Source organism: Rattus norvegicus, chromosome 3, assembly GCF_021556685.1.
Source record: "Rattus norvegicus strain SHRSP/BbbUtx chromosome 3, alternate assembly SHRSP_T2T, whole genome shotgun sequence".
In the NCBI taxonomy this organism is placed as follows: Eukaryota; Metazoa; Chordata; class Mammalia; order Rodentia; family Muridae; genus Rattus; species Rattus norvegicus.
The window spans coordinates 6,460,246-6,480,682 of NC_141536.1; the positions used below are offsets into that span (position 1 = coordinate 6,460,246).

At 44.3% G+C, this 20,437-nt stretch overlaps 1 protein-coding gene across 30 annotated transcripts in view; it reads right to left on the minus strand.

Moving 5' to 3' along the window:
• Ehmt1 (euchromatic histone lysine methyltransferase 1) overlaps positions 1-20,437 on the minus strand; it is a 148,589-nt gene that overhangs the window by 12,023 nt on the left and 116,129 nt on the right. For 29 of the 30 annotated variants that reach the window (XM_087652924.1, XM_087652918.1, XM_087652922.1 and 26 more), the window contains 7 exon segments: positions 19,390-19,512; positions 11,380-11,481; positions 9,657-9,761; positions 2,043-2,197; positions 1,187-1,354; positions 852-996; positions 101-178 (listed from right to left, as the gene is read on the minus strand). In XM_087652924.1, the coding sequence (XP_087509050.1) occupies positions 101-178; positions 852-996; positions 1,187-1,354; positions 2,043-2,197; positions 9,657-9,761; positions 11,380-11,481; positions 19,390-19,512 (876 nt within the window). 30 annotated transcript variants of the gene reach the window in all.

A 20,437-nucleotide genomic window follows, 5' to 3' on the forward strand; every position in this document is an offset into this window, starting at 1 on the left:
CAGCGTCACTAGGACATCTGGGCATCAGAGAGCAAGCTCTCAGACTCCCTTTCTCAGAACTCACCACATAAACACATGTGCAGTAAATATGCTTCCTCACCTTGTCATACCAGCAGCGCATGCTCAGCTGGCCACACATGCAGGTGCTAGAGGAGCAGTCGTCTACACAAACGCAGTACTGAAAACACAGTGCACAGCATGTCACACAGGTGTCACATTCCTGCGCCCAACCCTACCCTTGCAATCATCACCAAATGCTTGAGACACCCTGAGGAAAATGCACCATGTTGGCAGGGCGCAGGTAGGAGTTCAGACATGTGTAGCCTGCGGGGAACTAAAAAGCCTGTTGCACTGAAGGCCAGATACCTCTCAGTAAAGACGAGAATATGGAATCTCACAACCAAACTAACATCTACACAGCTTATTTTGTGAGAATCAGGAGACTCCCTTAAGCACAATGGTAAGGAAAAGTCTTTCAAATGAAAAAGTCAAAGAGATGGGAAAGCTGCGTGCTGGGCTATGGCTGCTGGGGCTGGGGGGCATGCAGTGCCTATGTCTTAGCCTAGCAAGAACCTCTTGTTCATGACTTAAGGACCAGGCGGTACTGAGGCTCTGAGCAACCATTCATCAGGGACATCTAGGGCCTTCAGTAGGTTTTCAAAGTGTGCTAGGAAAATTGGGGTCCTGCCTAACAGAGAAGTTGAGATTTTTGTCTTTTTTCCGCCTCTTTCCTTCAAGACAGGTACAGAGAGAACAGGATCTCCTAGGAAACTTCCTCAGGCCTTCTTGCAGAATGGTGCTAAGTCCTAGGACCCGGTTCTAGAGACCCTCCACCCCTTCTTCCCACCAACCTGCAAATGAGTTATGTTCCTGTCGATGTTCATTGGGGACGTCACGCAGTTCTGGGAGACGTACTTGTAGTTGGTGGGACATAACTCACTATCCACAGCATTGACACAGGGAATGGGAATGCGCTCATATCCTCGGGCAATGTCTCTGCACAGGAAAAGGGAGATGTTACTTGTGCTGTTCCAGACTCTGCCCCATGGAGACAGACACAGCTGCCAACAGTACCCACACTGGACTTGGATCCTGGGGGATGGGCTTCACAAGTGTGTGCTCCGATCTCTTTTAGCCCACCTGCCAATGGTTTGCTAGAACCTTCCCAGTCTCAGAACCTTCTCACCTGCTCACCGTCTTCTCAACAGCAACGGGCTTGTCAGGGGCTGAGTCCTGAAGTGCCTTGCTCATCTGCAGTGCACTCCACACCTGGGAATTGAGGCTTGCACACTGCAAGGGAGTCTCTCCTTCCTTGTTTTTCAAAGTAACATCTGAATCCCGAGAAAGAAAGAGGCTAAAAAGGAAAATATAAGCCGACAAAACATCCAGGTCTGAATTTAGAAGATACAGTTAAGACATATAAATGACTTCTATAGCTTCTTCTAGCATGGAGTACCCAACTTACAATGAGGCATCAGTCTCCTCACCTGAGCATGCGTGCAGGCGCTAAGATGGTTGGTTAACTTTCTAACTTGCCCTTAAGGATAAAGGAAATGATGTGGAGAAGCGGGTCTGGGGTATGCAGCCCAGCCCGTCTGCCTGATGAGGGAAGAAGGGACGCCATACCTATGCTAGCGGGCTGCAAAGCCACTTCATTTCCCCTTTCTGACTGCTCCTTAGAGCAGTCACTGCCCTCCTTCTCCTTCCAAAGGAACATGGCAGGCACGGTACACCATATATGCCATTGCCAGCACGTAAATCCTGCTTCCAAGCACCCTAAACAGCCACCATTTCAACCTGAGAGGAAGAGCCAATAATACCGCACTAGTTCCTCCTGGAACTGTCCCTGCACTGCTGTTTCTTTCTGTTTGCTAGGACAACTATGAGCCTAAAGGGTACCATAGCTGGTCTGAGATATTAATTGGGAAAGGTTCTTCTCCACCTCTATTGCATCAGCTCTAGGCAGAGTGTGGACACAGCCATTCAGCAGCCATTCTAGCAGCCTGGCAGCAAGAGTTATCCTGGCACAGGGCCACACTCACACAACACAGTCGTAGCGATTCTCCCTGGCTGCGATGTGCAGGGGTGAGTCTCCGTGGATATTCACAGCATGCAGGTCACACTTGGCAGCCAGGAGGATTTCAGCTATGTCCACACAGCCTGAAAATGCTGCCCAGTGCAGACAAATGTTCTCCTCCTGCACAGAGATAAAATGAGAGCCCAGTGAAGATGGCTTCTGTCACTGGCTTGGAACACAATGCTGGGACCAGACAAGGACAGCCTTGGTCCTTACATATAGCTGGTTATTCTTAGCACAGGCTACACTGGACAAGGGATTTGTAGTCTCACCAAACAGAGAACAAAAATCCTATCTATACTGCAGCATTTATCTATTTTTTGTTTGTTTTTCATTTTAAAAGTAATGTAATATGAAGTTGGAGAGATGGCCCCATGGTGGAGACTGCACGTTTCTCTGCAGAGAGGTAAGGAGACCTGAGTTTGGTTCCCAGCACCCACAGTGGGTAGCTCACAAACCACCTGTAACCCAGCACCTGTAACCCAGCACCTGTAACCCCAGCACCTGTAACCCCAGCACCTATAACCCCAGCACCTGTAACCCCAGCACCTGTAACCCCAGCACCCACAGTGGGTAGCTCACAAACCACCTGTAACCCAGCTCCAGAGAATTCAACACACACATCTCAAACATTTTAGGGGAAAGGTAACATAATCACACATAAACTATTTTGAAAATAGAGTAATATAGAATTATGCCACCTTGAGTAGGTTAATTATTAAAATGACAAGTAGTAGACTTTTCTTCTTAATAATTTTAAATGTAAAAAGCACTTAGTGACCTAAGTTTGACCCTCAAAACTCACTTGAAAGTGAAGAAGAAATCTGAGAAAATATTGGCAGTTGATGACATCTGGGGAAGAGTCACTTTCCTTAAGGGCATGGCCAGTGATGGTTCACAACTGGGTTTAGTAGTAATTTAAGACAAAATAGAGAAGGACATTAAGGGAATTTAGGTGGTCAATATAATCAATTACCGCTAATGAAATTCTCAATAAAATAATAGGTATTTTTAAAAGGCAGGAGCTGAAGAGAGGACTCAGTGGCTATGAAGGTACTGTTGCTCTACCTATCACAAGGACTGGAGTTTGGCCCCTAGCACCCACACAACAAGCAAGGCATCCATAAATGACTGTAAGTCCAACTCTGGGATGTAACATCTTCTGGACTCTAGTGTGCACATACATATGCACAGACACACTCGCACATGTTAAAGCTCATGAAGTAGTAGTACTTGCTAGAGTCTCATGTCAGGACACAACAGCAACAAGCCCGCCAGCCCATCTATGCCCGCCAGCCCGTCTATGCCCGCCAGCCCGTCTATGCCCACCAGCCATCTATGCCCGCCATCCCTGAGGGCTCAGCTCAACTGAGCCTGCACCTATAGCCTACATGTTTCCCTCTGAAAGATCAGCACACCCCACAGTTTAGGAAACTCTCTTCATTTACTGAATGCTGCTTTCCCTCTGGAGTGTAATCTCCCAGGCCCACTCTGCAGGCCCGCAGTGGTCTATTCACTGTAATACTCTGGTGCTCTCCGACAACTGGACAGTCTCTCTCCCAGTGTCCACATGGTAAGGTGGAGTCAGGGCTTTTCAATGCAATAAGCACTTGAAAATACAAAAACAGCAGACAGTATTGTCTATCAGCCTCCCTCACAAACTACCCCAAGCACAGGCTTTATTATTTCCTTCATTTCTAAAGCAAACTGCTTTTAGTCAACAGTAGTACTCTGTCAAAAACCCCAGCTATCTTGAGTTCTTTCCTGGTTGGCATCCTCAGTGATTGGCAGCCCTCTGCTTTTACATGCTTATATCACCACACATCTCAGAGTTCAAGCAAAGTCCTGACTTCTCAGGGTCATTTTTTTCTTATCAAAATGATCTGTCCCTTTAGCCAGAATTACACTGTTCCTAAATTCTAAAACCCGACTCTTAGGAGACCGGTTACCAGGCGGCCTGGGCTTCGGAGGGAGGGCTTCACCTCCACAGCGGGGGGTACTTCCATGGGCCGGACTGAACACACCCCTACCAGGGAGAGACGTGAAACACAACAGTGTCAAAACCATGGTTACCAACTCTACACACGCAACACGAGACCGGCCAGGGAGCTGGAGCTGACCACTCAGTCAAACACCAGAGAAAAGGAAGTAACAGAAGAAACAGAGTAACAGAAGATGGAGCTGCAAGAGCCTGTCGAGACCCAGCTTCCCACAAAAAGCAACACAAGCAGATCTAAGAGAAAGCACCCAAAGGGCTCCAATCTTTCAACCATCCCTTCACCCAGGTGGGAAGCACCATCAGCACCAACCATTACCACCCTGCACTGAGACCTGCTATAGACTCACTAGACCAGACCAGAGAACAAGCCACACAGAATCACAGATCCCACACCGATGACTGTCACACACACAGACACACACACACACCCAGAGACACACACACACACACACGCACACACACACAGAGACACACACACACACACCCAGAGACACACACACACGCACACACACATAGACACACACATGCACACACACACACACGCACACCCAGAGACACACACACACGCACACCCAGACACACACACACACATGCACGCACACACAGAGACACACACACACGCACACCCAGAGACACACACACATGCACACACACATAGACACACACATGCACACACACACACCCAGAGACACACACACATGCACACACACATAGACACACACACGCACACCCAGAGACACACACACATGCACACACACACACCCAGAGACACACACACACATGCACACACACACAGACACACACACACACACCCAGAGACACACACACATGCACACACACATAGACACACACACGCACACCCAGAGACACACACACATGCACACACACACAGAGACACACACGCACACACCCAGAGACACACACACATGCACACACACATAGACACACACATGCACACACACACACACACGCACACCCAGAGACACACACACATGCACACACACACAACTCAAGAAGATAAACAGCAAGGTGTAAGTTAACAGCAAACTGGCATCTGGCTTTAAGTCCTGACACACGATAGGAGGTAAAACTGACCACTGACAAACCAGAACTGGTATGGATACTGAACTGGAAAATCTGACCATTAGGCAGGCAGGCACCTGGTATAACTGGATTCCACATACTCAGAGGGGAAGTAGCAGAGTAGAAACTACAAACAAAAGCCCTTTCATCCCATTCCCATCAACACACAGTAAGTAAAAAACTTACAGAGAGCTGAAAAACACATCTAAGGTACAAAACAATGAAGAAGGGAGTCCATATCCCAAGGCGCAATAAAACCAGCTGAACCAAAAATCAGGGTAGAAAGCTAGTATGTACAAGCTGACAAGACCATCCAAAGCCATCAGGACAAGCTCTTACAGTCTAATTCACGTTATCTGAAGAAATCACAACTAAAATTCAAAATTTGACAAAAACCCTAAATCACAGATCTAAGAGAGCCAATCAACCTATACATACACAGAGATAAGAAACACCAAGGCATTTCACAAAGTCTTCATAATAGCTTGAAGAAAAAGCTTATATTACACAAAAAGACACAGGAAAAGGTACAAGTTTCCAAAGATCTTAGTAAGGACTCTGGAAAGCAACATGCCCAGCATAAATTCACTGACCAGAAAGATCTCTACACCATGCACAAACATTCCCAAACAGAGGCAGGATAGAGACTATTCTGCCATGAAGAATAGCATGAGAAGAAGCAGAAGCAGGAAACATGTTCAGCTAGAGAGGAGCAGCTACCCAAGGAATGGCTGACAGTCTTCCGGAAGGAAATCTGTTCAAACAAAGCAGTAATATGGGACCAAGGCTTGGGGTATGATCTCAGGTAAGATAGAGAAAAATGGCCTCAAGTTTGAGGTGGAAGATGGAGAAACAAGATTCTTCTGCCACATGTGCTACTGAGGCCTCCACAGGATGTACTATGCTAGACTTGGTCTCCTGTCAACGAGATCTTGAGCTCTATGAAAAAAGAATGGCTTTCTCCACTTCAGCACTGGCAAACGCTCATATGAAAAGAAGTAAGGAGGGGGAGGAGGAGAAAGAGGAGGAAGGGAAGACGCACCACCAGCATAACTTTAATCCCAGTCCTCAGGAGGCAGAAACAGGCAGATCTCTGTAAACTTGAGACCAGTCTAGTCTATAAGCAAGATCCAGAACAGTCAGGTCTGTTATATAGAGGAACCCTGTCTCAAAACCTTCATCCACACCTCACACCACACACAAAAACTGATTCAAAATAGACTAAATGCAAAGCTAAAATTCTATGCCACTGGAAAAACACAGAAGTGAATTTTTTGTTGTTGCTGCTGCTTTTGTTTGTTTTGAGAAGGGTTTCACTTTACACCAGAGTGGCCTGGCTAAACTTATAACAATTCATCTGCTTCAGCCTCTCAGGTGCTGCTGGGATTAAGAAGCAAGAGCCATTGGGGTTGGGGATTTAGCTCAGTGGTAGAGCGCTTGCCTAGCAAGCACAAGGCCCTGGGTTTGGTCCCCAGCTCCGGGGAGGGGGAAAAAAAAAAAAAAAAGCAAGAGCCATTATGTCCACCTAAGCAATGGTCTTAAATAGGATATAGGAAGCAGGTTCCACACACATACATTAAAACAAAGAATATTTTAATGTTTGTTCTTTTCCAGGCCAATGTGATCCTCTACATAGCAAGTTTCAGGCCAGCTATTCAGTGAGTTCCTATAAAGAGAAGGGGGAAACAACAACAGCAGCAGTAACATCAAAACAGCACCAACAACAGCAAAACAACAGCAGCAGCAGCAGCAACAACAGCAACAGCAGCAGCAGCAACAACAACAGCAGCAGCAACAGCAGGAACAACAACAGCAGCAGCAGCAACAGCAGGAACAACAACAGCAGCAGCAGCAGCAACAACAGCAGCAACAACAACAACAGCAGCAGCAACAGCAGGAACAACAACAGCAGCAGCAGCAGCAACAACAGCAGCAACAACAACAACAGCAGCAGCAGCAGCTGCTATCCGAGGAAACATGAGCTAAAGATCTGAACACATCCTTGACCAAGAAGCTATAAAACAGCAAAAGTCCACAAAAAGATATTAACAGTGAACAGCCATTACATGAATAAAAATTAAAAGATTAAAACAAATAGAAGCCAGACACAGTACGCACTCTAGAGACAATGTGGCAGCTCCTCTAAATACTGTAATTTCCACGATTAATTTGGGAAAAGTCTTGGGAAAAGTCGGGCACAGATATCTGCAACTCTGTAACAGCCATGTATCCACCAACAGGAGGTCAATTAAAGGCCAATAAATAGGCATTTCAGGCAACAAGAAAAAACTACCAACAGAGTGTACAATGAATCCAGGACAGTCACTCTACTGAGGATTAGCCTCCATTTTGATAAAACCAAGTCAAATGATAAGATACAGAAAGAAGGCCAAATGTGAAGACCTCACTATGAACTCGAATTCATTCGTGCATTTAGTCTGCAACTGCATGTCAAAGAGCAGCTAGATACAGTGTCACGTTGAATAAAGAACAAACTTGAAGGCTAAGTGTGGTAGCAGATGCATTTGATCCCAACACTCAGGAGGCAGAAGCAGTCAGACCTCTGTGAGGTTGAGGTTAGCTTTTCTATATAGTGAATCCCAGGCCAGTCAGAGCTATATAATAACACCCTGACACCAATAAACATATTAACAAAACCAACCTAAAAGCCAAACTTGAGCTAACTAATCCTTCCATATTGTAGAAATAGCCACCAATACTTCAAAGATAAGTAGTATTCATTTCTCAACAAAGCTATGAAAGCCAAAGGACTGAACAACACTTACATAAAACTTTGAAAGTTGTAAACTCTGGGGGTCAGTGAAATACAAGACGGATGAGCAAGTCAAAGTGTTTGCTAAAGAAATGATAGCCTAAGTGTGATCCCCAGAACTCATGTAAAGAGAGAGAAAAGGACTGACTCCTGAGAAGTGTCCTCTGACCTCCACAGAACCCTACTACATGTGCAACCCACAGTCCTAAATACATACATTTAAAAGAACCAGAAAGAAAATGATAAAACTTAAAAAGCTCAGTAGCAGCCAGGTAGTGGTGGCACACACCTTTAATCCCAGCACTTGGGAGGCTGAGGCAGGCAGATCTTTGTGAGTTCGAGGCCAGTCTGGACTACAAAGCTAGTTCTAGGACAGCCAGGGCTACACAGAGAAACCCTGTCTCAACAAACCAAAATAAGAAAAAGAAAACTCAGCAGCCCCCTAAGTAAAGCCAGACAGCTGTGAAGAACACTAGATCATGGAAGGCTAGAAGAACTAACGTATGTCCCTGTACCAAACAGTGCTCGTAACAGCTCATGAAGTGTAGACCTTTTCATGCTGCACTGGACCTTGCTAAGATTGCTTTTTTAGTTTTTACCCAACTTTAATTTGCTTAGAACGGACTAGGATATCCCTTTAAGAGATTCTGTCCCCTCTCTGTAACAAGGTTTCATTATGTAACTCTTGAGTAAGTTGCAGATTTGGAAAAGCATCTGGAAGAACAATAAAAATAGCAGTTAAAAGAGTCTGAATGAGGGCACAATGCATGGGTGGGAAAAGGCTTTCTTCGAAGCCATAAGGTTGCTAAATGAGAATCTCAGGGCCAGAAGCAGACTCTATTCCTAGGAGTTGCTGGCTAGTGAGGCTAGGCCAAGGTCACAAACATCAGGGCTATTTATTTCCATTGCTACTGGCTGCACACCAGAACAAGCTGTGATACATTTGTGCTGCCTAGTTTTTATCATCAACTGATACAAGCTACAATCACTAGGAAGCGGGAATTTGAATTAGGGAGTTCGCCCAACTGGATCAGCCTCTGGCCAATTGTCTTGACGATATTGATGTTGGAGAACCCACCCCAATAAACTCATTGGTTTCCCAAAGTAAACAACAATGGTGGAACCATGGCTCAGCTTGTGTAATAGTACCTTACAGAAAGGGGTAGACACTGCTTCTATCTCTCCGTGAAAAGGAATTTTAGCAACAGATGGGTACAATTGTTTCTTTGGTCTGTGATCAGTCCCCTATCTGGGATGAATGGACATTCGTTCAGCTTTCCCCAGAAAAAGTCACATAATGTCTAAAGGGATAAGGAAACCACATCTCTGACTCCATAAAACTAGGCACCACAGTGTATTAGATCCGTCCATTCATATTTCTTTCTCTTTCAGATCATGACCCCTACATGAGACCTGATTCCTAGTGATTTTTCTTGGGTTCCTCATGTCATGTCGGTCAGGGACATGAGCCAGGAGAAAAATTCACACAATCTACACACCCATGAACATTGTTACACAGAGGCCAGATTTGAAGGGATCCAGGACAAGTCCATGTTGGGTCAGTAAAATGTTGACTACAAAGGACTAAAATAACCATCATGTGCTAGATCTTCATTTCAGAGATTTAAGTCCTCCAGAAGGAAGGAGCTGCTCAGTAGCCTGGCTCCTCTGTCCTTCTAAGAGGCTTTGTCCTTAAGGTTCCTAAAGCACCATGAAGAACTTACATTGTCCCGGATATTGATGTCAGAGCCTTTAGAGAGCAGCAGCTTCACCAGGTCCACGTGCTTGTACTCAGTGGCCCAGATCATAGGTGTCCAACCACCATCATCCTGAGTGTAAGAGACAAAAGATATCACCACCACAGACAGCAAGTGAGAGAATGACTAACTTCATACAGCTTGCTCAGGGATTAGGGTCCTCAGAGAACTGTTTTCTGGAAAGTCAATCCTGGCGCTGGCTCCCACTAAAGGCACAGCCCCTCAGGAGTAAGGGAAATGAGCTGCTGGCTGAGTGCTCTGCTTCAGCTAACACTGCTGTCAGGACTGAACATTCAGTCAGCCTGAAACAACTAATCACGGTTTGTGGGAAGCATGAATAGACTGTTGCATTCTTGCTCTTGGCCCTGCTGATGACAAAGCACAAGACCAACCAGCAGACTGATGAATATCAGGTAAAGATTGTCACTGCCTCTTTTAGAAGAGCAGCAGGGCAGAAAGAGCAATCCTGTCTGCTGCTCTGTAAGGTCCATTAAGGACCTCATGGGTCGCCTTCCTATCACTATGGTGAGATCAATGAATGCTGCGTATTTCATTTAGACCAGAAGGTGTTGTGTTAGCACACATCAGTCTGGAGATGGGACAGCCTCCTCCACACACGTCCTAAGTGCTCGCTGTCCACCCACACATGCACGTCCTTGTAGACACATACAGCCTCCACAAATAAAGACGGTCTCTCTATAGTCAACTACCCGCATCATCAGAGACAATGGTGACTTAAGGGCACGCATGCTGCATAAACGCCTGCCCGGAGTGACAAACAGAATGCCTCACAGTAACCCAACAGGATTAATAAATAGATAATGCTAAGGGCAGAAATGGAAATGAAGCCTTAAACCAAGGATCAAAGGGCCCTGCCATGGTGTGTGGGACAGTCTTTGAGCCAGCTCTTTTAGATCATCGGTTGGACGGACATGTATTTGTAGACAACTATTGTGTGCCTAGCATCAACGATGCAGCATAGGTCACAGAACTAGCAGATGGGGTAGGGCAGGCCAGCAAACACTCATACAGTGAGACAATGGGCAGTGCCAAAACACAGCCAGATCCAGGAAGGAAGCCTGGGTGCCCCCAGTAGGGGCAGAAGCCAATCTGGGTATGGGAGTTTGGGAGACTCTTAACAAACAGGAGGAGACCTGACAGGATACCAAGGATGGAACCATTAGCCAAGTATTACAGAGAGGCCCTACAGAACAAGAGGAGAGTCTGGGGATGAGGTCTGTGCTTGGCATTTTTAGTCAATTTAATATAAGCTAGGGTCATCTGGGAAGAGTGAAGAGAATGCCTCCATCAGGCAGTGTAAACAAGTCTGTGGTGCATTTTCTTGTTTCATAATTGATATGAAACGGCCCACCCTGGGCAGGTGGTCTTGGAGTCTAGTAGAAAGCAAACTAAGCAAACAAGCCAGGGAGTGTGTTCTACCATGGATTCTGCTGCAGTTTCTGCTTCCAGAGCCCTACCCTGACTTCCATCAATTAGGGACTATAACCTGTAAGGTCAGCTATCCCCTTTCCTCCCCAGGTTACTTTGGCTATGGTGTTTATCACAGCAACAGAAACTAAGACAGGTCCTTTAGGGATTTGTGGGCCTTTAAGCATCTGAAACGAAGAGTAGGAGATACATGAAGAAGGAGGTGGGACAGCTATGCCACTGTGCAGAAAGATGGCTTTACCTGGCAGTTGACATCCATCTGTCCATTTGACAGCAGATACTGAACCACGTCATAGTGGCCTTTCTTGGCAGCCAAGTGCAAACACGTGGAGCCCTCTGCGTCCTGCAATACAAATGCCATTCAATCCAGAGACACCACTCACGATTTAGTTCTGATGAAGAACACAGAGGAGTTATGCTCTCAGCCTAAAGGAGGTCCTGGCAATGGATCCACTTGACTGAACCCAGGCTTAGAGGACCAGGGTCCTGTCTGAAAGGCCCATAGCCAAGACCCAAGTCCTTTCTCCCTACTAGGAAAACCCTTGGGTCGGAAAAACTCCTGTTCCAATCACATACACCTATGCATCTCACACATCACAATGCGGAAAGAAGGTGTCCATTCCTACCCACCCTGAACTAATTAGAGCCCCAGATTTCTTCATGAACATGTGTCCTATCCAGGACACAGTCGCTCCTTAAAGGACTTTAGTCATAGAGCACATAGAAAGTAGAGTGGATTGATCAGTAAGGGCCATCCATATGCAGAGAGTTTAAAACAAGGTGCAAAGAATAAGCAAACTTGCTGTACAGACGCAATTCTGCCATATTACTGCTTCTGTATCCTTTGGTACTGGGAATATTTCATTAGCTTTTGATTCTGCTTCCTCCTGGATTCTACACACATCACACTACCTCACAATAAAAAATAATAATAAGATAAGACACCGACCAAGAAGCTCCAAGACAGGTAAACAACCTATACAACGAAAAGTGAGCAGACCAGCAAGCCAGGCACGGTTCCTCTGTGAGTTTTCATGATCACAAGGAGTATATGGATATGCTGGCCACTGCTCTGAAAAACACTTCTCCCCCACCCTCATTTGACCTTAGGAGATAAGCAGAGAACTGCCTTTCTCTCTCAGAATGCAAACACTGAGTTTTAAACACTTATTCTGGACACATATCAATACATCTGATATTAATTAGGATGCCCATCTGTCTGAAGAGTTGTTTGGATACCCAATTCCATGTCACTGAATTGAGAGTCAATACCAGAAAACTTTAAAAATAGTGATGGCATCCATGGCAGAAGGAATTCCTAGCTAGATGAACTATGAGATGGCAGGCAGGCAGGCAGGCAGGCAGGCAGGCAGGCAGGCAGGCAGGCAGGCAGGTGCGTGCGTGCGTGCGTGCGTGCGTGCGTGTGTGTGTGTGTGTGTGTGTGTGTGTGTGTGTGTGTAATAAGCAAACAGCAGGGCTTCTGTCAGGAAAAGGCTGCAGGACACTGTTCAAAGTCGTCAGTAGTACCGTCTCCAGGTACAACTCAATGGTGGTTTTATTACACCCACCATAGAAACATTCACACAGTCTCCTTACCTTTTCACCTACCGCCCCTCAACCCCCAAGGACAATGGCTCTTACTACCTAGTTCTGTGATGTATTTCAATACTTCTATAATACAATAGTGGGGATCTTGAATAACTTATATCAGTGTGCATCATCCTACAAGTCCTCCACAACTCCTTTTTAGTTCAATGTACTGACTCTCATTCTAGGAAGAGAACATAAAACATTCATTTGTTGTTCCCGTTTTTCCCATTTACTGTACGTTTACACATGGAGATTCTGCCAGCAAGTATGTCTGTGTGTCACATGCCATGGAGGTAGATGCCCTGGGACTGGCTTACAGATTATGGTAATCATCAGTCTGCAGCCATGACTGTTGGCACAGGTGCTCTGCATGGTCTATTTGTCCATGCTCGCCCTGGCTCATCTGCTTTACTACTTCCGCTATGGCAGCTACAGAAACTGTTTTCCAGATCCCACTCTACTTTCTCTGCTGGCATTTGTTTCCCTTTAAGTCTTTACTTCTTAGTACTTTCTCTAAAGAAAATATTTATTTTTAGTGCTATTTATCTTTAGTGCTGAAAGGCAATGGCTTAGTTGTCTAATCACATGTTTTCCTGGTGGAGGAACTGAGTTCAGTTCCCAGCATCAGTCTGCCTGCTTCAGGTGGCTTACAACCCCCTGTGACTCCAGCTCCTGGGGAATCTGATTCCCTCTTTGGCTCTTCCCAGGCACCTGGACTCACATGCATAAACCTACACAGAGACACAGCATGTAATTAAAACTAAATTCTTAAATGTTAACTAACTCATAGTTATTAACTACATTCAAAATATCTACCCTTTTACCCACAGTAGTTCTCATGCCCTCACCAAAAAAGCTCTTTGTAAGAGATTAAGACCACTACAGAAAACCACAACCAATGCAGTTGTGGAGCCCAGTCCTATCTACAACACGAGGAAAGGCTCAGGGATTATTACAGAAGGGGTGGAAGACTCTAAGGAAACATGAAGTTGGCTGTAAGATTATGTCTCCTAGCAATGTCAGAGAAGCTACACCTGTGAAGTCTCAACAACACGGCTGCCAAAATATAAACTAAACAAGGACATACCAACAGGCACGCTAATGGGCAGGGACGTTAATGAATACTTAGTCCTAGACAAAGAAGTGCAGGAAACTAAGGACTGCTAAGAGTGGAGGAAAAGCCCACACACTGGCTAACTACCAGGGGTCAGCTCTAAACCTATTCATACAAGTAGCATTGTACAGACTGAGCAGGCTGTCGTTACACACCTAGTAATGTATATAGTACATACACAAATATATGTGCAATGACAGGAAAAGAACCCATGAATGTGAACGGGGGTACTGAGGAAGGAATGGGAAAGGGGAAATGATGTAATTATATTATAATCTCAAAAAAAAAGTATTTTAAAAAGCATTATTCACCTCTGATTAGTCTACTTAAATAGCAGTAACTTTAGAAAGTGACTCCATCTGCACACTGCCTTTCTCTGATCTATTAACATTGTATGATTTATGTGTAAATCTGTATAAATGCCATCATATGTATCCTTGGTTTAAACAACTTGTCTTTTAAAATCCTTAAAGACTGGGTGCAGCACAGACTCGTGTAACAGCCTCAGCATCACACAGGCCTCTGTACCAGACGCCCAGCAGGAAGTCAGCTCAGAATGGGCATCAAAGGAGAAGCCCAAGTATATATCATCAAGTCTGTTGGCTGAATTTATGCCTGCCAAAGTGGAAACAAAGGCAAAAAAAGGCCTGGCTAAGGATAAGTCATCAGACAGAAAAAACAAGAATAAACAACCTGAAGTCAGAAACAAAGAGTAAATAGGCTGAAGTGGATGGCCAAGAATCTAAGATCTGCTTCAGAAAACCAAAAGGCTGGGATCAAGGAGGCCAGCCTCCAGGTAGGTAGAAGCCAAATTTAACCAATTATGCACTGTGTCTATTGGTGTCTCCTATTTCCCTTCTTGTCCAATACCATTCCTCTACAACCCAGAGGAATATTTTACCAGCTTTGTTCTGAATACAAGTTTTTAGTAACTAAAAACATTTTAAAAATGAGAGTCCCACCTCATTCCATTTTTAAATATAAATGATTTTTTTAAAGAAGTGTAATCACTCACTTCTTTTTGGTACAACTAGAAGGGAAAGTGGGACACTGAACCCTGGGAGGCTGTGACTGATTTTGGTAACAGCTTAACATTCCACATAGGGGTAAGTTTTACATCTTACAATACAAAGCATACTTAATGGCAATTTGAAATCTCACTCATACACTGAATGTGTCTCAAGTATTTTAAATTACTTCCCGTCTCATGTTTCTAGAACGGTTTCCTTTAAAAAAACAAACAAAAAAAAAAACCAAAAAAACCAAAATGACTCCTGGGTCCTTGACTGGTCAAAACTGTGAGCTAAGCAGAGTATATATCATGGCACAGACCTTTAACCCCATCACTTGGGAGGCAGAAAAGGAAGATCTCTAAGTTTGAGGCCAGCTTGATCTAGGTCCAAGACAGTCAAGACTACATAGAAAGACCCAGTTTCAAAATAAAATAAACAATACCTCCCCCAAAACACTACTAAACAAAAGAAGAGCTCTAACACCTTTAACATTTGTAGCTGTGGTGACAGTTTTAACAATGTGCTATGGAGAATAAACCTGAGCAAGTACCACAGGTCAGAACAGCGAGTGAGAGCAGCAAAGATGCCGTCTCCTGATGACGCTATGTAAGACCCTCTACGGAGAAGTTCCACCAAGCTTCAAGCCAGAACATCACTGCATGACTGGTTTAGAAGCATACAGTTTTTTTGGTACATGTGTTAAAATTGTGTACAAACTGAAATGTCTGTGTATTGATCCTCAATAAAATCTCAGGAATTAAAAAGAAAAAGGTTAGGATGGAGAGATGGCTCAGCGGTTAAAAGAGCTGGCTCTTCCAGAGGTCCTGAGTTCAATTCCCAGCAACCACATGGTGGCTCACAACCATCTGTAATGGGACCTGATGCTCACTTCCTGATGTGTTTGAAGACAGCTAAAATGTATACTCATAAATAAAATAAATCTTAGAGAGGGGGGGTGTTTAAATATCAGCTTTTATTTTCACTTTATTGTTTGAGACAGTGTCTCGCTGTGTAGCCCAGGCTGGCCATGAACTAAGAGATCCACCTGCCTCTCCCTCTCAAATGTTGGGGACTAGTTATGTGCCATGCACCATACATAGCTTTACCTCATTCCTAAAAGAACACTTCCCCTGGGCCGTCTTTTCTTCTCTGACTTCTTTCTGTGGCACGATGACAGCAGCCTCTCCTCATCCATGTCTAGATAACTGCAAGTCAAGATGGGAGCAGCCTGGGCTGTCTGCCTATGCAATCTGGGGTTTCTTATCTGTCTTCACTGCTCCTGCCTGAAGCATCTGAGTGTGCTGTGTTCTGTGTCTGCCTTTCTTACTGGGTTTTACTGAGTTGCTTTTTGTTTGATTGCTTAGATCTGAGGATTAATGGGTTTCTTCGGTTTTTAAACTCATCATCATGAGTTCTTCATCCTATTTTTTTTGTTTTCCTACTAGGTTTTCTCTGCTTTCTGAGGAATCAGGTATGTATGTATGTTGGGTAATTTGGTATCTTACAATGTTCGAATACTCAAGAGCTTCTCCTACCCTTTCTTTTGCTGTACTAAATCTGCTGCACAACCCACTCACACATTTCCCACTCTTGACATCTGACCTCAACACTTTAGACTACAGCTCCTTTAGTCCTTAGCTTCATAGGTTCCCAAGTGTTCTAGATGAAAACTTAGCACTCCCCCCTTTTTAAGACCCAAGAATAATATTTAATACCAGAGTAATAGTGAAAATTTTATTTGATATGAAAACAAGGTGATTAAGTCTACAAAGGATTGTGGCCATATTTTATTGACAAACAAACAAGTATTGATGTGAAAAAGAGTAATTTTACACCAGGGCGGGTACTGGGGATGGTTCCAGAGCCACACAAATAAATGCTAGAAACACTCTCCCCCTGACTGCATCTATCTTTACACTGTCTGTTCACTGTAGCTATGCTGTAAAACATGACATCCTTATGCTCTGTTCTCAGTCCCATGTATCGAGTCCGGCCCTTGAAGTCGCTCTGTAGTCAAGGATCACTCCTGAACCAACCCCACACTTCTACTTGTCCGAGTGTAAAGATTACAGACTGATCCTACCATACCCAGTTTATGTGATATTGGGGATCAAACTCAGGCATTTGGGCATGCTAGGCAAGCACTCCATTAAATAAGCCACACACACAGCCCTCTAGCTTTTAATTTACTATTTTTTAAATTATTATTGCTATTTTAGATTTGTTTGTTTGTTTGTTTATTTAGACGTAGAATCTTACTATGTAGCTACAGTTGGCCTGAAACTCAGTACATAGACCCCAGTCACCCTTGAACTCAAAGAGATTCTCCTGCCTCTACCTACCAAGTGTGCCATAGCACAGGCCCTCTAATTAAATCAGTGGAATTATTACAATGTTAACAATGATCATCACTGTCTCAACAACCTTTCCAAACAGACTCTATAATCTCCAGGCCCTAATTACCCCTCTCCTTTTTTCACAGCTGGCAGGACCATCTAAGTCACACCTTGTCACTGAGTTTCCTCTCTGGGAATATTATATAAATGGAGGTTTGTGGTACTTCTGCTTTGTGCCTACTTTTTTACACTTTATATCCCCAAAGTTTACCTGGGCTATCACATCTCTGTGCTTTGCCCCTGACTGTCCCTGGATGGCGTTATGTTGACTAGACAGAGCATTTGTTCACTAACTCATACTAAAGGGTGAGTGAGTTACTCCTCGGGAGAGTGCTGCAACCAACAGTGCTGCTCACGGTGGTCTGCACTGCCTGGCTGTATACCTAGGGCTAAGATTGCTGACTCACCAAACCATAGCAACTACATTATTTTGAGAGAGGTTCTTACTATGGAACCTACTTTGGCCTTTGGGTAACAATCCTCCTATATCTATATAGTGAGTGTTATGATCGTGCCAGGCCCTGCTCCAGTTACTGGGGAACCCACATGAAGACCAAGCCAAGCCTACAGCTGTATGCTTATACCAGAACTATACCATTTTCATTACTGTAGCTTTGTAATACATTCTGAAATAAGGAACTTGTTCCACTATTCTAGACCCCATAAAAAACTCCATCAACTTTAGAATGGGTATTTCTATATTTGGTTGGAATTTTGATAAGGATTACCGTTGAATATGTACACACAAAAAATGACCTTCCGTTTCTTTTCGGTTTTGTTTTGTTTTGTTTTTTTTAAGATAGGGCACTGGCCCACGCTGGCATCAAACTCACTGTGTAACCAAAGATAACCTTGAACTTCTGATTTGCCTCCCAAGTGCTAGAATTAAAGGTATAACCCTCTGTACAGGGCAGGGTTTCCTGTGGAGCTGAGACAAGCACTGCCCCAACTGAGCCACATTCTACACTGTCTCCTTTAGCAACTGACTGCATTCCCAACTCGTCTGCTTCTCCACTCTTTGATCAAGCTTGTAAGCTTTTGTTCTTTTTCATGTTACTGTAAGTGAAACTAACTCAATTCAACTGAAAGAACATAGAAATATAGAGAGAGCAAGCATGGCGACACACACCTGTGACTTAGGAGACTGAGGCAGGGGTCACAAGTTCTAAGCTCACAGTATGTAAGAGGCTGTATCCAAAAACAAACAAACAAACAAAAACAAACAAACAAACAAAAAACCCAGCAACCCAGAAAAGAGATAGAGAAATGTAACTAACTGTTATTTATGTCAACTTGGTCCTATTACTTGTTAAATAGTTTTACTAACTCTAATAATACTTTTGTTGGGGCTGGGGATTTAGCTCAGTGGTAGAGCGCTTACCTAGGAAGCGCAAGGCCCTGGGTTAGGTCCCCAGCTCCGAAAAAAAAAAAAACTTTTGTTGATCCTTTATGTCTCTACACATAAGATCAATGAATGTGAACTGAGTGGCATATTTAAGTCCTCCTTACAATCTGGATATCTTCCATTCTCTTCTTGCCTAACTGCTCTAAACAAGAGGGACGGCACAATGGCAGAGGGAACAAAACCTTTATGGCCATCTCCTTACTGGCTGATTTGTCTATTACTGGACAGATATAGATCCAGGGGTTACTAAGAAACTTTTACTAGTAAGCCAAGTCACCACATATTTATAGTTTGCATCTGAAATGCTCCCAAAGGCATATTCCCAGCTTAAAATGTGTGGAACTTGCACAAGGTGGAGCCTAGCTGGCAGAAGCAGGTCACCAGAGAGGGGCCTGTGCACTTATACCTGCTCCTGAGCCCAGATTACATCCTCTCCTGCTCTACTCAGTGAGCTCCTGCTGCAGTTCTGCTATGCCTTCTGCACTTTGATGAAGCACAATCCCTCTGAAATCATAAGCCAAAGTAAATCTTTACTCCCTAAGTTACTCTGTCAGACATTTTGTCACTGTGACAGAAAAGGAACTACTATATCAAGTGCAAACGCTCTGCTAGACAACAGGGCAAATGTCTGAGGGCAACAAGTTCCTGTAGTGTTTCAAGGAGAACGCGCTCCCTGTTCATCTAAGCCACATCTACCCATGAAGCAGGAATATGAACCTGACTGGGTGGGTACCTTCGGATCCACCTGTGCTCCGGCCTTGATGAGGTACTTCACTGCGTCCAAGTGGTTGTTCTCTGCGGCCTCCATCAGGGGGGTCCTCTGGTCCTCTGAGCAAGTGTCAATATTGGCACCCGCCTAGTAAAACAGAGATTGCTTAGATGTGTTGAGGGCAATTTCTGCATCCCTATCCCAGTAAGTAAAAGAGCTGCAAGGCTTCTGGGTTTGTCATGAAGAGGCTTAACAGACAACATTAAAACTGTTTTACTGATCAGCTGTCTGATTCTTCAAAACTGCATTCAAGGCACAGTAACTAAAGCTGGGCTATTCACTGGTAGGGTATCCCGCACTGCATCAACAAGGCCCTGGATTCAATGTCTAGCCCCAACATGTGCGAGATACTTAACACCCCACACACAGTCCCAAACACTGACAGGCACAATCGTTCTATCAAGCTCTAGCTCAAGCAGAGTATCTTTGCTAGATTTCATTTCTAAACTAACCTGACATACAGGCACAGAAGGATATAGACATGTCTAAGAAAGGGAGTAGAGAACCTGACTAAGGGGAGAGAAAAGTATAGGAGGGCATGGGACATGGCTTCAATTCAGCCTGTTTTGCAAAATATTATTTTCCAGAGTAAACAAAAGAAAAACTAGCTTCAAGTGATATAGATTTTAGAATAATTGTAAATTTTTCAATAAAATAAAGAGGCAGATGAACAAACAAGTACACACAGGGAAGGCCCCAGTTTGATGTCGGCTGTGGCCAAGAGTAAGCCAACTGCTGACAGTGAGCCTTCTCCATAGTGTTCTCTGTTAGCTTTTTAGATGAAGGACAAAGGACTAATAGCTTACAGAGTAAGTATTTACAGCACTTAAGAAAAACTGGCATTCTTGCTGTCAACAGTAAAAAGAGACTTCAAAAAGAACTGTAGCTCTTCACAGGACAGAGACCAGAGATCAAGTGACCACAGCAAGGCCTAGCTGCCAAAAACACTGAAAACAAAGGAAAGTCACACTTCAAAGCAGTTAATTTTAATAAATAAGTAAATTTTAAAAAC